At 38.0% G+C, this 21070-nt stretch overlaps 1 protein-coding gene across 1 annotated transcript in view; it reads left to right on the top strand.

The window, feature by feature from the left end:
* Nucleotides 1–21070, top strand: part of LOC128552223 (probable serine/threonine-protein kinase roco6) — a gene marked incomplete at its 5' end in the record, with an annotated part of 34209 nt that overhangs the window by 1557 nt on the left and 11582 nt on the right. Inside the window, 4 exons of the mRNA XM_053533251.1 lie at nucleotides 4102–4184; nucleotides 5772–5997; nucleotides 10875–11011; nucleotides 19454–19714. Coding sequence (XP_053389226.1) covers nucleotides 4102–4184; nucleotides 5772–5997; nucleotides 10875–11011; nucleotides 19454–19714 — 707 coding nt within the window. The remainder of the gene's footprint in view (nucleotides 1–4101; nucleotides 4185–5771; nucleotides 5998–10874; nucleotides 11012–19453; nucleotides 19715–21070) is intronic.

Genomic DNA, 21070 nt, shown 5'->3' with positions numbered 1-21070 from the left:
AAAAAAATACTCCAGAATCAAAGATGATCGCCTTCATTTGTTTCAGAACAAAACTTGATTGGCTTTCACGAAAAATCTCTCAGTAAAATCTCAACTTGTACGCTGAGAATTTTCTCAGATTTCTTGAGAAAAGGGTTGGGCTGTCTCAAAGTCTTTTTCAGTGGAACAAAATGGCGATTGTCTGACGGTACAATATGCGCAAGCATGACGTGGGTGGTAGCACACTTTGGATGAGCCGGTAGTTATCTTAATTTCAAGGGAAGTAATCAAAATAATACTAAAATGGCTCGGGACATTGATTAATGTTTTTAATGTTTCTAAAATGTTTCTTTATTGTCTTGAATACTTCAAAACTTTAAAGACAACACTGATCAACTACAGTAGACGTTTTACTATCCTGCGTTTCCTCCCAGAAACACTCGTACTGCAATGTAAAAGAACAACAACAACAGTGTGTGCAGTTATGTTCCAAAGTATCCTTATACTTATTCTAAGGCCATTTAATTAGTACACAGCAAAATTATGATCTTTCCATCCCACAACTTACTGTCTCAGGGGGGTAAGAAAATGTTCCGTCAGTCCCTGCTTACAGGGCTTATGCTCTACCGACTGAGCTAACCATTCACAATCACACAGATAAATTTCAGCAACAAACATAAAAGAAAAACTAGGCTTTAGCGGTAGCCCTATTAACAATAAATGGTGGATATTTATTGAAAGTGTGTGCTTGTAAAATGCAGTTGTCCCGTTCTCACAAGTTCAACAGCTTTTAATTTTAGATGCAGACGCGTTTTTGGGATAAAAAATCGGACCAGTTTATAATAGTTTATGTAAGGATTACTATGGTTATACTAGTACTACACAGTAAGTACACTGTCTACGGAATAAAAATAAAAATATTTTAAATCTATTATAGTTTGTTTTTATTTGCAGTACAATATCTAGACCGAGTTGATCAAATGATCAACTTAATATTTGTTTCGATTATGAATGCTAATTGTGCAAGGTGCTACGGTTTTGACACTTTTTAATTGGCGCCGACTTTTCTTATTGAATATTTCACAATTTTAAAAAGTTTTGCAAATTAGGGGTCGTATAATTATATATAACGCGGTCGTTAATTAGCACATGATCACTCGCTAATCTCCCGCGGCGAAGATTGCAAATTCGGTAACCATGGTAGCGCTGTTTGACACGTGTAGGTTTCACATGTAAGGACAGATTCTGAAGTACTAGTAGATCTATTCCTGTGGTAATTATGATATTTTTTTTAACAAAAATTGAAAATCCACGAATTTACGTCCCCTCGAAACAGCCGTTTTGGCCAAAACCACGAAATTTCGTGCCAACGAAATTAAATGATTTCACAGTATATGCGTGCGTGCGTCCGTCCGGATTTGTTTGTCCGGACCATAACTTTGACATGCATTAAGAAACCTTGTTTATATTTGGCATGAATGTTAATCTCATTGAGACAGAGTGTCATGCGCAAGCCCCAGGTTCCTATCTCAAAGGTCAAGGTCACAGTTGAAGATCATAGGTCAAGTCATGTCTTATCCGGCTCATAACTTTGACATGCATTGAGGAATTTGTTGTCACCGCCTTTTTCGAAGAAAAACTGGCGAATATAGAAATAGGCTGCGTCTTTCCGCCCGTCACACTTCGTGTCCGGTCCATTAAGGGATTTTGAAATAATTTGGCATAAATGTTCCCCATAATGAGACAACGTGTCGTGCGCAAGACACAGACCCGTAGCTTGAAGGTCTCGGGCACACTTAAAGATCAAAGGTTAACATGGTATAATTCGTGTCCATAACTAAGCATTTTGAAATGGCTTAGCACAAATGTTTCCCATAATGAGAGGACGTGTCATGCGCAAGAATCTGACCCCTAGCTCTAAGGTCAAGGTCACACTTAGAGGTTAAAGATTAACATTAAGATCTCATTTGTTCTCTAAAATGCAGATATCAACATTTGAAAGCATTCAGCAATTATAGATTTCCAGACAATCTTAAAGTACATACCTCTTCATGAATTATATCATATATATAGTTATAATTTATATACATATGGCCATACAGTACACACCTCTTCATGAATTATATAATACATATAGTTATCATTTATATACATATGCCTCCCACCAGCTACTTTGAAAAGAAAATGCTGTATTAGCATGCGGTTTGTAAAAAATGCCCCTAGATGGATGACATTGGTAACAATATATTGTTTGATTTTACCAATCATCTACTTTGATCATCCTTAGTGGCATTGGTGTAAACGTGTGAAGGAAACTGCATACAAAGACAAAATAGGTGACATTAAGACAAATTGCTATGTACAAGAACCTTTTTGACTTATCTTATTTTATCTAATTGAGTTGTCCAGGCTATAACTCTAAAAGTGATGAAGAGACTTTATTCAATCTGCATACAAAATTAGAGGACATTAAGAGACATTCTTGTGTACAAGAACCATAAGTTAACATAGCTTTCTTCATAATAAGCTTCCTTTAATTAATTTTTGTGTTAGGACAACTCCAAAATTATCTAAAGGATTTTGTGCACCTACTTTTTCACATTATGACAAGGTACGTTGAGAGGAAATGTTGCCATAGTGCTTACTTTTTCAAATTATCTCCCTTTATCAAATTTATTTGTCCTGAACATTACAAATGGGAAAATGTTTATATAAACTGCATACTGGGATAGATACATTTACTGTAAATGAAAACATAACTCTTACAACTGACACTTTTAAATTACCCCCCGTTTAATACCTTTTTAAAGATTTTCCAAGAAATGGTTCAAGGAATTGATTCTTAAAGGGACAATTTAAGGAATTGTACACCAACAAACCACATTCTTTTATCATATTAAATTATGCTTGTCCTGAAAAATTATTCAAGGTATCAAGTTGACATTTGATTTGCGCATAATGAGAGGAGATACAATGTGCAGGAAACTGTCTTTACCAGTTTATACCCTTTTTGTTATATTAAGCCAACAAAGCTCTTGACAGTGAACGTTTTTGTACGCGCCACTTTAAGAAATATATTCCGTTAAATGCAATAGAAGGTTAGAAAACAAATTGTACATTGAAATCGTTTCTATTCTACGGGGTAAAGGTATTCAAGTTTATATAGCTTACATAACTAAACAAGCCTGTATCCTGAATCTTTTTAAAGAGTATGCGTTTATTTGTGTTAAAGCCTTATTTCGGATACATGCCGATTTTTAATCATAGAATGAATTAATATACCCAACCCTTCTGAAAAGAGAAAAGAATAATTTATTGGCAATTTTTTCAGTTCTTCCAAATATTAACGTGATTTAATAGTTTATCAATAAAAGTAAGCATTGTTGTAATAATACCCTGTTGTATGCAAGGTTATGTATCTTTTCAGTAGGCAATATGATCATGTTTATTTATATTTCATAGCACTTACTGTGACGTATGACATATATTTGTGACATTTAAACTGAGAAGCATCTGTATGATCAAACTGATTGCATTAGTTAGATAAAGGAAACTTTCTTAACAAGAAATCAGAAATATTTGGTTAAGTAGTCTCACCCCGAATTAAAACAAGTCAGATCCGTCCGTGACACATGTAGCGTAGCCGCTCCTTAAGTCCGTTGGATAAATAACTCATTACACTGTTTTTGTTTCTATTTAGTTTATTTTCCGTCACCAATTGTATAACTTCTAACTGACAGAGCATACAAAATTCCATCTAGCACAAATAAGCCTTTAAGCATTTCATAACTCTCTGTCTCCCTTTTTATTCCTTCTCAGGTTGCGCGCAGCGCAATGCATTTAAGCCCTAGCCGGCTTCCGAGCCACCACGTGGTTGCTGTATGAGCTGTATGCCTGGGTCAGGTGGATTTAAAAACTAGGTCACTAGGTCAAATCAATGGAAAAGCTCTATCTAAAAATTCAAGGTCATAGTTATTGGTCAGAGGGTGGGCTCGACATGTTGCCCGTGGGCATCTAGTGTCTTATAGTTGTTTCAGCTGTTTCTCGATCTTGTTGTTTATTATTTGTTCATTGGCATCAGCGAACTGAATGTTGACGATTTATGTTAAATTTATATTTCAGTTCAAGAACCTGTTCTATTACCGGAAAGTGAAGAGGAACTGGCCAAAGAACAGCAAAAACTGAACCAACAAGAATATGTTATGGTAAAATATTTTTTTCTACAGTTTTATTGAAAGGTAGAACTAGACTAGAATCTGTGAGTTTTGCGCTTCTCGCGAAATTCTAATATTTCAGTATGATGCCAAGCGTATGAAAGCCACTACAAATGTAATTATAGATGAAGTCTTGTCATGGTAGATTGATTGATTGATTGATTTTATTTAGTAAAAGTGTACATATATCAATTATAAAACATGGCAATAAAACAGATGCATGATATATAACAACAATATGGTGGCAAGCAGACTAATACAATCATACATATATTCTAAACCATGAAATGCACACCAATACCAGGGATAACACAAAAAGAGAAACGAAAGTTCCTCTTATTTCCATTGTGGTCCCTTTATTTCCATTGTGGTCCCTGGTCACAAGAACATTACGAGCTCCGTACGAGAAGGTTTTCAGTCAAATTTTGGCAAACTCGTACGGACATCGTTGACTCGTCCGATGGTCGTACGGAATTTTTTAACTTGTAGAGGACTTGGAAACTCAGAGAAATGCAAATGCAAACTCGTACGGCTTCCGTACGGATATCGTTGACTCGTACGAGCGTCGTACGGAATTTCTTTAACCCGTAGAAGACTCGGATACTTGGTGCAAATGTTTCACCGAGCTCCCGAGTTTTTTACGAGCTCGTAGAGATTGTCAAGGTCGGGACCAGGTCGCAAGAGTCCCGTACTGGAAGCACACGGGCCCCGGAAGTGCTCGTACGTGCATCGCAAGGAGTTTGAAAACTGCGAGGCTTGCTGATGCTCGCACAACTTTCGCAGGGGACTAGCATGGTCAACGTAAGATGTCCGTACCATATCAAGGACACCGTGCGGAGAACGTGCGATGTCCCCACAGGGCTCGCAGGGCGTTACGATCAGCTTAGTAGCTACAAATGGACATTCTATCAGACGTCTCCAAACTGGTTTATTCTTGTCGCCGGGACAGCGTACGGACATCGTACGAGCGCCGTACGAGCCAGCGGGCATCGTATGAGGTAAGGCCGGGCTCCTTGCGAGCTCCGTACGACTTGTCTGCGATGTCCGTACGGATATCCAACGATTGAAAATGGAAATTGTTCAGACGCTGCCGAACTGATTCATTCTTTTCGGAAGTACACCGTACGGACACCGTACGAGTGCCGCGCGAGCGCCTTATGAACCCACGAGCACCTTACGAGGTACGGCCGGGCTCCTTGAGAGCTCTGCACGACTTTTCTGCGATGTCGGTACGGATATCCTACGATTGCATCCTCTGAAGATCGTACGGGGCCCGTAGGTATTGTGACCAGACGCTACGATTAAACAGAGACCGTAAGGATTCTAAAATTGGTGGGATCGTACGATTTTTTTAAACCGTACGGACATCGTACGGTTTTGTGACTAAGGCGTAACCTGACCACGAGGAGCTGTGCAAGGCTGAAACCCTCAGAGGTCAAGAAAAGTGATTCGAAGTTTGTGACGTTTATCACTAAGCATCAGAGACTCTTGATTTTAGATATGGTTGCTATCTAATTAACGTTCCTTTTACCTTGGAAAACTTGTGACCACAACAAAAGATATAATTTCTGTTTAAAGAGGTTGGTGCAAAACTCGCCAAAAGACCTAGAGGACAACACAAATAAAATAAACATATCGGTGTGGGACTTTGCTGGGCAGTATGCTTTTTACAATACCCATCAGGTGTTCCTGACAAGGAGGGCAATATACCTCATTGTCACAAATATGTCTAAAGATCTAACAGATGAAGTCAATGATACATGTTTCGAGGATTCAACAGGTGGACGGAAGTTAAAAGTTCTTGGTGAGTTCCTTAATTTCTCACTATGTAGTTTGGAAACTCAAAACATTGCCACAAGTGTAAAACTATTTGGCACAAATTATTTCTTTAATAAAACGATGTGCCATGCACAATTTTCCGAACCCTAGCCTTAAGGTCAAGGTAACAAAAGTCAACGGTAAGCATTTGTTTCGTGTCTGATCCAGAATTCTGCCAACTATTGTACAATACTACTTGATACAAATGTTATCCGTAATCAGGCAACGTATCAGTCACAACACCCAGAGCCCAAAGGTCAATGTCACACTAAAAGGACAAAGGTCAATGAGTGTTTTTTTCCTGTTCGGTTAATATGTATATCGTCCTTAAAGGGATTTCAACAAATGTTCCCAGTAATGAGACGCCCTGATTTTTGCAACACCCCAACCCGTAGTTCGAAGATCAAGGTCATACTCAGAGGTCAAAGGTCAATGTCACACTAAAAGGACAAAGGTCAATAAGTGTTTTTTTCCTGTTAGGTTAATATCTATGTCATCCTTAAAGGGATTTCAACAAATGTTCCCAGTAATGAGACGCCCTGATTTTTGCAACACCCCAACCCGTAGTTCGAAGATCAAGGTCATACTCGGAGGTCAAAGGTCAACAGGTTTTGTTCCTGTACGATCAGTAACTTTGCCAACCATCAAGGGATTTTAACATTATTCGGTGTAAGTTCTCTTTCCTATAATGAGTCAATGTGTCATGCGTAGAACCCAGACCCCTAGCTTAAAGATCAAGGTCATACTTGGAAGTGAAAGGTAAACAGGGCTTTGGGTAAACAGGGCTTTACTTTACTCAACTTGTAATAATACTTGGCACAAATGTTACCCGTAACAGGACGATGTATCATCCTCAACTTACGGAGCCCAAGCTCAATGGTCAAGTCACACTTAGAAGTCAAAAGTAAGCATAGTATTAACAGGTCTGTTTCGTGTCTGGTCAATAATTTTGCCAACCATCGCGGCATTACATTATTACTTGACGCAAATGTTAACCATGATCAGGAAACATAACCGGGTAAAATAGAATAAGAAATATTGCATCGTAAAAAAAGGTTCTTAAGATTTAGGGCAATCCAGACTTTTCTGAGATTTTTTTTTGGTGTATGATTAAAACCAAGCATGTAGATATTTACATTCTTGCTAAAACTAGACATACTAGATATGAAACTGAATCTCAGCTCCGCCTGTTACTAAATGATGATTAAGATCTCTGATCACAGTAGAAATTTATTGTAGCGTGCCATACATATGAACGGTCAGCTAACGGTTTATCATGAGATATCGGTCACAAGTCCTGACCAGATTTTACCAGACTAGATAATCAGAACAAAGACTGATGAAGTCAGAAATTATTTTTTTAAGAAAGGAGAAAAAAATATTTAGTCGGGTAGTCAGACTAGTGTTTGGGGTGTTTCCGGGAAATCTACCCTTACCTTTTATTTTTTACCATCGTCACACCTACAGAGTTACCAAGTTAGATAGCACTAGATGAATAGTGTATACAATGGCTCGTTTCAGACTTGCATCAAGCTATATCTAAATAACAGCCGTATGTACAGGTTCCTTAACTCTATTTTGCTTTTTATACAACTGTTTTGTATCCTACTTATAATGTAATGGAGCGTGCAGACGTGTCTCTGTCAGCCCGTCCGTCATAATACGTGCCCGGAGCATATGTAGGTCTAAGGTCAAGGTCACTAATTGAGTTAAAAGGTCAAAACTCCATAATATTTTGTGTCCTTTCCATAAAAGATATTGACATCCAACTTTGCATGTAGGTTAGTGGCAATGAAATGAGGTGCAGAGCACATGAACGGGGTCTGTAGGTTTAAGGCTAAGGTCACAGATGGAGCTCAGAGATCAAATTTGTCCATCATATTTAGTGTTCTTAACATAACTAATTATTTATTCAAGTTTGTTTGTTTGTTTTGGGTTTAACGCCGTTTTTCAACAGTATTTCAGCCATGTAACGGCGGGCAGTTAACCTAACCAGTATTCCTGGATTCTGAACCAGTACAAACCTGTTCTCCGCAAGTAACTGCCAACTTCCCCACATGATTAATCAGGGGTGGAGGACTAATGATTTCAGACACAATGTCGTTTATCAAATAGTCACGGAGAACATACGCCCCGCCCGAGGATCGAACTCGCGACCCCGAGATCCGTAGACCAACGCTCTTACCTACTGAGCTAAGCGGGCGTACAATTATTTATTATTTATTCAAGGTATTGACCTCAAAACTAGGGATGTAGGTAGGTGGTGATAAGACAACTAGAGAGAACATGACACAATTTGAGCTCAAAAGTCAAGTTTGTCCGTCATATTTAGTGTCCGGAGCATAACGTTTTAACCATTCAAGGTATTGATTTCAAACTTGGTAGGTAGGGTGTGATGAGAAGATGTGCAGAGTGCATAAAACAGGGTGATAAGCCAAAGGTCTAATCTGCCCATCATATTTCGTGTCCAGAGCATAACTTAAAAGATATTAAAGGTATTGACTTGAAACTTGGAATGTAAGCAGGTGGTGAGGAGTCGATGTGCAGACTGCAACCGTCTACATTAAAACACCCTCCCCCTATTAACCCCCCCCCCACCCCCACCCCCACCCCCACCGCTTGCGGGTTAGAATCCTGTCACAACCGCCGCACACACCTACACCTTGCTACTCATCCCACCTCTCACCAAACAAATAATCGTTTTTGCTTTTTCCTGTCCTCCTTTCGGGCGTATATTTCCCCGCTTGGCGGAGCTCTTGTAACAAACTTATGTCCCTTTTTCGACTTAGTAATTTTTGGCAATGTTTTTGTTTGTAAGCTGGTATCTCAGTACTCCCTAATGGGAATAGATTGAAACTTCACACACTTGTTTTCTGCGATGATTGGACATGCAGTGCACAGGTTTCGTAACTCTACTTTACATTTTTACTGTTATGTCCCTTTTCCAACTTCGCAAGTTTTGGTTAAGATTTTGTATATAAGCAGGTATCTCAGTACCTACTTGAGTGAATGGATTGAAACTTCATACTCTTGTTCACTGTGATGATCTGACATGCATTTCTCAGGGTTGATAACTTTGCAGTTTTTAAAAATAATGCCCCTTTTTCGACTAAGCAATTTTTGGTTTAGTTTTTTTTAATGTTAGCTGGAAGCTCAGTACAAACAAATACGAATGAATTGAAACTTCACCTGTTTGTCCACGGTGGTGAGGTGACAGGTATTGTACAGGTTCCATAACTCAGTTGACAAGGCTGCTGATTAGTCGAGCGTTGCTGCCCTAAGATAGCTCTTGTTACAAAATAATGCCCGTTTTTCGACTTAGCAATGATGATATGACAAGCAGTGCACAGGTTCCGTAACTGTATTTTGCATTTTTACAAAATCATTCCCCTTGTAGACTTACATTCATTCAATTGACAATGCTGTTGAATAGTCGAGCGTTGCTCTCCTCCTAATGCTCTTGTTAGTACATAATATGACTCTTTTACAAATCTGTAAACTCGTTTAGTTTTACGTTCCATTGATACCATATAATTGTTGTCTCTACCAAAGTTATGAACTTCATTTCATTATTAATTACTTACCTTTAAAATTATAAAGTTTTAGCTGAAGAATAAGGAGGGTTATTGTACTTGCCATGGTGTCGGCAACGTACATATAGTTTTACGGCAAGCTTTTCAATTTCAATATCCTCTTAACTATTGTCCCTGTTACCATTATATTTCGTGTAAAGGTATGTCCTAGTAAATAGTAAACGTGTTATAGGTTATGGTCACTTATCCTAAACGTTAAGGCATACGTTTTTATCTTAGCAAAGGGCAGACATGTTTTGGTTCAGGGTCAGACGACTCATTTTCACTCCCCCCCCCACCCCCCACGTCGATATCCTGACCCCCAAAAATGTGTTTTTACATTTTTTACAATTACTTACTTAAGAAAGGAAATTTTTTAAATGGTGTCATCAGTCCGGGAGGAAATGAAGTTTATATTGATATATAATACTATATTTATAAAACGCGATTGAGTAAAAACATTAATGTGTCATGCACTAAAAATGATTTACTGGTCACTATAAGTAATTATACAATGATTAAGATACATCTGCGTTAAACCTCATTCAAAATTATACTTGTTTACGCTTTCATTATTGTAACTTTTTAGTGTCAAGACTGTTGTATAATTGGGTGTTGCTGTCCCCCGTCAGCTCTTTTTGCTTTAATTTCTATTGTCTTATACCAGATAATGTTTATAATAACACATAAAAATATAAGATTTTATGTCAATACTTATTGTTTCTGAAGGATTACCTTTTCTCTTTCAATGCCTAAACCCACCGTCACAGACAGAGGAAATCGCAACAAGCTGCTCTTTCACAATGCCTTGTTCTCTTAAATTCCTTAAGCAATAAAAAATTTTTTGCATACCGTATTTTACAAAAAATAAAATAAATAAAGCAAATAGAAATGCACTCTTTCTTGTAGTAGAGTATGTACACAAAGCACGGGAAATTAACGTCCGTAAGCAGAAGTGACGTCATGACGTTTTAGCGACACACAGTAACAAAGTTCCCCTTTAGTTTTATCGTTTGTAGCGTAACGGTATGTTCTTGCCGTAAAATGATGTATTTTAAATCGAGAAATATACTATAAGGAACGGAGGGAAACTATCAAGGTACAATGCATGAATCGCTAGTTGTCGTAACAGCACGAGTGTCATCTGGCATGGGGGGTGCCAGATGGATTTTGCCGGCATGAGTAAAATCACCGGAAACGCCAGTCCGATGTGCATATATATTCTAACACTCAACTGTCAAGTAATATTTGGTGTAGGATATCAATTCAACGAACGTTTTTGTTATTTTAGACTTTGCAAGGTTTTGGCTTAATTCCATACACGAGTTTTGTCAGACAGGGAAAGAAGGCGAGCCACCAGTTCTGCTTGTTGGAACATTTGCTGATGAGTATTCAAAAAGACAAAACATTGATGAAACAAATTACCAGGTAGGTTACCATTAACATCATGTATATGTATTACTTTAGTTATTACATTTTCCTATGTAAAGTGAATTTGAAGTTAATTACCATCGACAAATACTTACCGAAACGGTACAATGCAGTCAAAAGTTCTTATCTTTCAACACTTTTCGTCCGTCGGCCTACATTAATATTTTACTTAAACATCTCCTCTGCAACTACTGGTTAGAATTACATTAAAGATGGCCAGTAGCATCCTGGCATTCAGATGGTTCAGCTTGGTCACTTTGTCGGAGGTAAACAATAGATAAACCTTTAAAGGACCGTCTAAGAAACCACTTGATGGATCTTTAATAAGCTTGGTTGATAACATCCTTGTAAGGTCTCGAGGTTTTTCAAATGGTTCCACTTATCCCCTATTAGGGGGCCACAAGAGCTAAAAATAGAAACACATTTAAACAACTTTTTATGCCACACTTGATGAATCTTAACCTGACTTTGCCTATAACATCGGTTCCTTTATCAAATTTGTCGAAATAATTCCAGTTTCCCCTGTTAGGGGCCACCAGAAGTAAAAATAGAAAATCCTTTAAACGACTTCTTTTCATGTACAACTAGACTGATCTTCTCTAAACATGGTCTATAACATCCTTGTAAGGTTTTATCTTAATCATGTTCAAATCATGTTCAAATGGTTTCGTTTGGTCCTTTTGAGGACCGCCGGCTCTAACAATAGATAAAACCTTTAAACAACTTCTCATGATCCACTAGATGGATCTTCGCCACATTTAGCCTGTATTATCCTTTTTAGTACGGCTGTCATTTTAGCACGAATGGTTCTGCTTGGCCTCTTTTAGGGGCCACCAGCGCTGGCAATAGAGAATCCTTTTAACGACTTCATGTCATGAACCACAAGAGGGGCCTCCATGGCCGAGTGGTTAAGGTCACTGACTTCAAATCACTTGCCCCTCATCGATGTGGGTTCGAGCCTCACTCTGGGCTTGAATTCTTCATGTGAGGAAGTCATCCAGCTGGCTTACGGAAGGTCGGTGGTTCTACCCAGGTGCCCGCTCATGACGAAATAATGCACGAAGGGGCACCTGGGGTCTTCCTCCACCAACCATCAAAGCTGGAAAGTCGCCATATGACCTAAAACTGTCGGTGCGATGTTAAACCAAACAAAAAAAAATGAACCACAAGATGAATCTTCACCAAACTTGATCTGAAGCATTCTTCTGTGATCCTTTCTCAATTTCTTTCTGATAGTTTAGCTTGGCTTCATTTAAGGGCAGTCAGAGCTAAAATAGAAGAACCTTTAAAAGACATCGTGTCACGAACCACTTGATGGATCTTCACTAAACTTGGTTGATAACATCCTTGTAAGGTCTGCTCTCAAGATTTTTCAAATGGTTTCACTTGTCCCCTGTTAGGGGCCACAAGAGCTAAAAAAGAAACATTTTTAAACGACATATTCTTATCCCCCACTTTATGAATCTTAACCAGACTTGGCCTGTAACATCGGTTCCTTTTTAAATTTGTTGAAATAGTTCCAGGGTCACCAGAACTAAAAAAAGAAAATCTTTTAAACGACTTCTTTTCATGTACCACTAGATTGATCTTCTCTAAACATGGTCTATATCATCCGTGTATGGTTCTCTCTTAATCATGTTCAAAAGGTTTCTATTGGTCCCTTTTAAGGGCCGGCAGCGCTAAAAATAGATAAAACCTTTAAACAACTTCTCATGATCCATTAGATGGATCTTCGCCATACTTAGTCTGTAGTATCCTTTTTAGTTCGGCTGCTATTTTAGCCCGAATGGTTCTGCTTGGCACCTTTTAGGGGCCACCAATGCTGACAATAGAGAATCCTTTTAACGACTTCATGTCATGAACCACAAGATGAATCTTCACCAAACTTGATCTAAAGCATTCTTCTGTGATCCTTTCACAATTTCCTTCTGATGGTTTAGCTTGGCCTCTTTTAAGGGCAGCCGGAGCTAAAAATAGAAGAACCTTTAAAAAGCTTCCTGTCACGGACCACTTGATGGATCTTAACCAAACTGGGTCTATAACATCCTTGTAAGGTCTTCTCCTACATATTTACAGATTGTACCACGAAGTCCCTGTTACGTGCCCCCAGAGCTAAAAATAGTTAAAATAACTTTCAACTACTTCATCTCATAAACTGTTTGATGGATCTTCTCCAAACGTTGTCTGTAGCATTCTTGTAAGGACCACTATCAAATTCTGTCGAAAGTTTTTTTCAAGCGGTTCAGTTTGGCCTCTTAGAAGGGCTGCCAGAGCTTAAATTAGAAAGACTTTTAAATGACTTCTTCTAATGAACCACTTGATTGGTCTTCGTGAAACTTGGTCTATAACATCCTTGTAAGGTCTTCTGTAAAGTTTATTATAAATGATTCCAGTCGGTCCCTTTAACAGGTAGCTATAGCCAAAAAATGAATAATGAAAAATGAATGTATAATTATGATATTGAAAGACGATTTTAAGCAGTCGTTACAAAGTTGAAAACCTAGTTATTAGATTTGCGTCGTTGTTGGTGGGCGGCGTCAAACTCACCATGTGTATTGGTGACGGTATAACAAATGAGAGGGGGGGGGGGGAGCGAAAAATCAGCCGAGTCTCCATATATATCATTCTGACCCCACATTACTGATAAACCCTACAATTGATTTGTTTTATCTACCACTTGTATCCTAAATCGACATGACCCTCCGCAGAAATATAGCGGATCACCACGTGACCACCTTTTAACCATTGGGAATGATCATCTTACGGAGAACAAACAAGTACATTTTTATGTACACATTCTGAAAGGTAGCAGACTGAAATTGTTCACTTATTTTGCTTGTTAACAAAAAATGTCAAAGTCACTATAACCAAACTGTTTGCCAAACTGAAAATTGTGGCCATCATTCTGCTTCGAAACAAAGTATTTTTGGTTAATTTTCTATTTATTTCTACTTTCCTTTATTGCTATAAGAGCTATAGCTTGAAACTTTATACCTTTGTTTATCATCAGAAGGTGAGTAGATAGTTCAAGAACCATAATCCCCTTGTGCAGTTTGTTAGAATTGTGGTCATTATGTCTCCCACACCACTATATGGTAGGAAACATATTGATTTACTCCTGCCTGTGTGTGTGTGTGTGTGTGTGTGTGTCAGTCTGTCAGTCTGTCACAAATCTTGTCCGCGCTCTAAGTCGAACAGTTCTCATCCGATCATTACCAAACTTGAAAAAAATGTGTTTGCCAATACGTCCTCGGCCAAGTTCGATAACTAGCCAAATCGGCCCAGGCGGCACTTTGGAGTTATGGCCCTTGAAATACCGAAAATACTGATGCCAGTGATACATGTCTTGGTGCATGGTTTACTCAGATACATAATGAAAAAGAAATGCCAATCTAGATGATTAGGCAGTTGTGGGAGACATTCGCTTTTCTAAAAAGCAGCTCTAGTTTTTTCTACTTTTAATTGTAATATCATATGTAAAGAGTGATTTGTTCAAGGGCAGGGCCAACATTACTCTTTTTGTTCAGTTTGAAATTGATTGCGGTTTGAAAACTCGAGTGTTTGTACGATTTCAATGTCTCTTGTAAAAGTTTTTCCTTTTCGTTTCTATGACAACCAGTATTGTGCATGGAATGTATTTCTTTGAAGGAATATTCCTGCCAAGTTTCATCTACTTCCACGAATTGTTTCAGACTGAAATTTGAGCAAAAATGCGGACAACGATGAAAAGTCAATAGCTCACACCATGTACTTTGTGCTCAGGTGAGCTAAAAAAGTAAATAACAACAGAAAGGAATGATATACTGGAACAAGACTGACATACATTTTGTTAAAATCCTTCAATTTCTGTTGGCTTTCAATGCTTTAAGTGCTTACCTGAAAAAAGTTTGTGGGGTGGGTCATCTAATTTGCTAAGTTCCTTGGTTAGATCTTTCACAACTGTGGCAGTGTTCAAGTACTGAGGGGCCGCCATAAGTAAGATAGGACTTATTTCCACCAACTTGTTTACACATCATCCTTATATTAAAGGGATTTCACATTTTGTTCAAATTGCTAAGTTCAGCTGTAATTAGAACCGCCAGAGCAGATGGTAGAAAATAACCTACTCTTCTTCTCATAAACCACTTGATAGATATTCTCTAAACTTGTTCTGCCATATTCTTGAATTTCTTTTCAGTTTGAGTAAGTTATTCCAATTTACGCTTTTTTAGGGGCCTCCGGAGATAAAAATTATCCCACTCCTGCATACACTTTCTGCATACTATATTATTCAAAGGGTAAGGAAAGCCTGACAGTAAGTTAATTTTATGTAAAAGCCATCCTCAAGCTTTTTATAACGCTAAAATAATTTTAAAAATCGGACCACTGTTGAACAAGATACGGCAGTTTTAAATTTAAGCAAATGGCTGATCATGGAGGCTGCCATTTTAGTGTGTTTATGACGTCCTTTACACACTGCTGAATTCTATATTTAGTAATAACTTTTAAATAGATAAATTTTCATATGTTTCTTGTGTGTAAGGAGTAAAACATGATGATTTCTTTCATGATAACCGGAAAAGAGTAGGGAAATTATTTTACAGAATTAAGTAAATACAGTACAAATGTGTATCTAAGAATCTAATAAATCCGCCATTTTGTTTTTGTTGCCACAGAAACAAAATGACCGCCAATTTGACCAAATATTTGATTGCGCATAATTGGCTATATACCAATAAAAGAAATAGTTCTTTGTTTCATATAAAATTCAGCTACTTCAGAACAGTTTTGTTACAGTTTCTAGATTTTCACTCCGTCGTAGACCTATTTTCCACAAGATATCCATACATTTGCTTTAAGAAAACGAAACGAAAAATGGGGGTTGAATAGTATGCAGTAAAATGCAAGTCAACTGAAGTCAGGTACCCCCATATTACCGCATTTCAGAAAGCGGTCCACAGAATAAACATCCTACTTTCGTTTTCAAGTAAACAACTCGAAAACATGTGAATATTAGCATGAAAAGTGTCGTATTTTATGTAAAATTCATTCCACGAGTGAAATAATGCCCATTTGGCCCCCGATTTAGGCGAAAATGGAAAAATTAGGATCTTTTTATTAGGGACTTCTTTCGACTACACCACGGAAACACATTTTTGACCGAATTACTGCAATATAACCCATAACTTTCACATTTTTACACCGATTTTGAAAATTCATTCATTTCTTTAAATGATTTAAAAATATCCCAGCTGACGAAAGGACACAATTATGGCGCACCTAGAATGCATTTTAAGATCAACCGTTGCTTTAATTCGAACCAAAGAATCACTGGATCCAGTATCTTCATATCTAACAGAACTACACCAGACACCTATTCCGGCGCCTCCTCTGAACTGACCCTTGTGCCTCCAAAACTAACACTGACGCCCCTAGAACTAACACTGACACTCCCAGAATTAACACCAATTCACCCACACGTTTGAAACTTATTCCAAAGCCGACCGAAATACTAGTAGTGACCTCCAAAGAAATAACACCGACGCCCCAGGAATATCTAAAAACATGTTGATACTAGTTAGTGAAGTTCTGTTCCATTGATATATTGGACCAGTCGGTGTTTTGTTACTACAGGTATTATTATTGTTTTATTCTTTTTGTTTGTATAAGAGTAACAGAAAGCACATTTAAATGTTTACTAGGCATTAAAAAGTTATAGGCTAAATGTGCATGACCCTGTGGCGTAACCGCTATTATTTAAGCACAGCAGCAGGCCTGGGCCTACAGATAATTTAGGAAACTGAAAACCTAAACACACCAAAAATGCAATATTAAGGGACCTTGAAAAGAGCAAACGATGCATCTAGAACATGCCCAAATGTGTCAAAAAATGCACCCCTGGACCCACAGTGGCCTAGGCAGACCCCTACACCCCTCCGCTACAACTGGAAAAGGCCAGCTACGTCAATGTATGTCAAAAATTTTGAGGCCAGCTACACCACCGCATACCCTCCCTATAATACCCGGTCAGTTTTGTACATGCATGTGTCAATACAGTTCAACAATAGATGTTAAGAAAACAGACAATATGCTATGGTCGTTGCACAAAAATTAGCATGGGTGCTCGGGTGAAAAGAACTGAAGTTGAGGTGTGTGCTAAAAGTTTAGGTTTTCGCTTTTCAGTTATCACGAAAAATGTTAATTAAATGGATAATCTGCATTGTAAACGTTTATTTATTAATTTGAAACAGTTACTTATAAACATAGCTGAGCCTGAAGTTCATGTGCTAATTTCACTAAAAATACACATTTTACATTTTTAGCTCACCTGTCACATAGTGACAAGGTGAGCTTTTGTGATCACCCTTCGTCCGTCGTCTGTCCGTCCGTGCGTCAACAATTTCTTGTCTGCACGATAGTGGTTTCATTTATGATTTTATTTTAACCAAACTTGCACACAACTTGTAACACCATAAGATCACGGTTCCTTTCTTCAACTGGCCAGATCCCATTATGGGTTCCAGAGTAATGGCCCCTGAAAGGGCCAAAATTAGCTATTTTGACCTTGTCTGCACAATAGAAGCTTCATTTATGATTTGAATTTAATCAAACTTGCACAAAACTTGTGTCACCATAAGATTTAGGTTCCTTTCTTGAACCGGCCAGATCCTTTAATGGGTTCCAGAGTAATGGCCCCTGAAAGGGCCAAAATTGGCTATTTTGACCTTGTCTGCACAATAGCAGCTTCATTTATGATTTGATTTCAACCAAAAGCCCGCCCGCTTAGCTCAGTAGGTAAGAGCGTTGGTCTACGGATCGCGGGGTCGCGAGTTCGATCCTCGGGCGAGGCGTATGTTCTCCGTGACTATTTGATAAACGACATTATGTCTGAAATCATTAGTCCTCCACCTCTGATAATTCATGTGGGGAAGTTGGCAGTTACTTGCGGAGAACAGGTTTGTACTGGTACAGAATCCAGGAACACTGATTAGGTTAACTGCCCGCCGTTACATGACTGAAATACTGTTGAAAAACGGCGTTAAACCCAAAAACAAAACAAATGATTTCAACCAAACTTGCACACAACTTGTATCACCACAAGATTTTGCTTCCTTTTTTGAACTGGCCAGATTCCATTATGGGTTCCAGAGTTATGGCCCCTTAAAGGTCCAAAATTGGCTATTTTGGCTTTTGCAGCCATATAGAGACTTCATTTATGGTTTGATTTGATACAAACTTCCAAAAAATCTTCAACAACAATAAATCTTGGATTCCATGACAAACCAGATCCAATCGTAGGTTCCAGAGTTATTTTATATCTGATTACCTCCCCTGATTGTAATCAAAATGGATTTATATCAGTAAGTACTTATAGGACTTATTTGAAATTTCATTATTGTTATTAGTTGAACTGAGACAATCAGGGTAGATAACTATGGACTGATTTTATGTCAAATTACCTCCCTTTATTTCAAATTAAAATGGGTATATCTCCGTAACTAATGAAGATACTCTATACAAATGAGGGGTTCAAAGGGTTAAACCCTATTCTTTAACGTATTGGTGTGTACAAGTTCAAACATATCTTTGTTTGGTTTGTTTTAGGTTTAACGCCATTTCTCAACAGTATTTCAGTCATGTAACGGCGGGCAGTTAACCTAACCGGTGTTCCTGAATTCTCTACCAGTACAAACCTGTTCTCCACAAGTAACTGCCAACTTCCCCACATGAATCAGTGGTGGAGGACTAATGATTTCAGACACAATGTCGTAAAACATATCTTTGTGCTTGGGCAGATACTATTCTGTACCAGTACAAACCTGTTCTCCGCAAGTAACTGCCAACTATCAGAGGTGGAGGAGGAATGATTTCAGATACAATATCTTTTATCAAATCGATATGTTCTCCGTGATGATTTGATAAAAGACATTGTGTCTGAAATCATTCGTCCTCCACCTCTGACAATACATGTGTGGAAGTTGGCAGTTACTTGCAGAGAACAGGTTTGTATTTATACAGAATCCAGGAACACTGGTTAGGATAACTGCCCGCCGTTACATGTCTGAAATACTGTTGAAAAACGGCGTGAAACCTAAAATAAATAAATAAATAAATGCATGTGCATTCACTCTTCTAATGAAGCGAGGTAACCCTATTAGTTTGTCTCCCGCTCATTGGTAGGAAATATGTTAACATTTTACAATGTATATGTGATAAGTGGTAGGAAATATATGTTTGTCGTTAAAAAAATCTTTTAACATACAGGCGTGTTCAAGTTTTAAAACATCTGTGTGCTTGGGTAGATACTGCATATGAATTCACTCTTCCGTAGAAGTTAGGGAAACTTTGGTTAGGATTTGCTATTTCTAACAAAGAAAACAGTGTCATGCCGAAGAAGGAAATTTCATTTATTTTAAAATTGTAACAAACGGCTGATAAAGTTATTTCTGTTTATTTCAGTTAAGGAAAAACGACTTGGAGGAAACTTATTTTGACCCACTGAGGACAGCGTTGGGTGATGGTGCAGCCGAAAACCACATTTTAAAGCATTTCATGATTGACAACAACTGTACCGTAGACAAAACGTCTAGTCAATTTGAAGAGCTTAAAAAGGAAATTTTGAAAATTTCTAAAAAGCAAAGCTATGTTGGTGACCTTATACCTACAAAGTTTTTGCTGTTGGAGGAAGCCCTTAATAAGAAGAGAAAAGAGGGAAAAAAGGTTTTTTGCTGGCTTATTCTGCTTCAGATGAGATATATAAAACTTCTTTTTCATACATTCCATGTCATTTATTATATAAATTCGTAAATATATTTTCAGTAATTACTAATTCTGTATAATAATTTGGGTTTAAAACTAAAATTCTTAGATGTTTCTGACCAAGTATTGTGAAAACAAAAGTATGATAAAGTAAAATACTCGTACAGCATAATTCATAAACCGGTATTCATAAAGCCTAAAGCTTTGATTTTTAGCTCATCTGAGCACAAAGTGCTCAAAGGTGAGCTTTTGTGATCACCCTGTGTCCGTCATCCGTCCGTCAGTCGTCCGTCGTCAACAATTCGACTGTTAACACTCTAGAGGTCACAATTTTGGCCCAATCTTAATGAAACTTGGTCAGAATGTTACCATCAATAAAATCTTGGACGAGTTCGATATTGGGTCATCTAGGGTCAAAAACTAGGTCACCAGGTCAAATCAAAGGAAAAGCTTGTTAACACTCTAGAGGTCACAATTTTGGCCCAATCTAAATGAAAATTGGTCAGAATGTTACCCTCAATAAAATCTTGGACAAGTTTGATATTGGGTCCCCTGGGGTCAAAAACTAGGTCACTTGGTCAAATCAAAGGAACAGCTTGTTAACACTCTAGAGGTCACAATTTTTGCCCAATCTTAATGAAAATTGGTCAGAATGTTACCCTCAATACAATCATGGACAAGTTCGATATTGGGTCATCTAGGATCAGAAACTAGGTCACCAGGTCAAATCACAGGAAAAGATTGTTAATACTCTAGAGGTCACAATTTTGGCCCAATTGTAATGAAAATTGGTCAGAATGTTACCCTCAATACAATCTTGGATGAGTTCGATATTGGGTCATCTGGGGTCAAAAACTAGGTCACCAGGTCAAATCAAAGAAAAAGCTTGTTAACACTCTAGAGGTCACAATTTTGGCCCAATCTTAATGAAAATTGGTCAGAATGTTACCCTCAATAAAATCTTGGACAAGTTTGATATTGGGTCACCTGGGGTCAAAAACTAGGTCACTTGGTCAAATCAAAGGAAAAACTTCTTAACACTCTAGAGGTCACAATTTTGGCACAATCTTAATGAAAATTGGTCAGAATGTTACCCTCAATACAATCATGGACACGTTCGATATTGGGTCATCTAGGGTCAAAAACTAGGTCACTAGGTCAAATCACAGGAAAAGCTTGTTAACACTCTAGAGGTCACAATTTTGGCCCAATTTTAATGAAAATTGGACAGAATGTTACCCTCAATAAAATCTTGGATGAGTTCGATATTGGGTCACCTGGGGTCAAAAAGTAGGTCACCAGGTCAAATCAAAGGAA

The sequence above is a fragment of the Mercenaria mercenaria genome, unplaced genomic scaffold (genome assembly GCF_021730395.1).
Source record: "Mercenaria mercenaria strain notata unplaced genomic scaffold, MADL_Memer_1 contig_2174, whole genome shotgun sequence".
NCBI classification, from domain to species: Eukaryota; Metazoa; Mollusca; class Bivalvia; order Venerida; family Veneridae; genus Mercenaria; species Mercenaria mercenaria.
The sequence above is the reverse complement of the archived record's forward strand: the minus strand, read 5'-3'. Positions and strand labels throughout refer to the sequence as shown.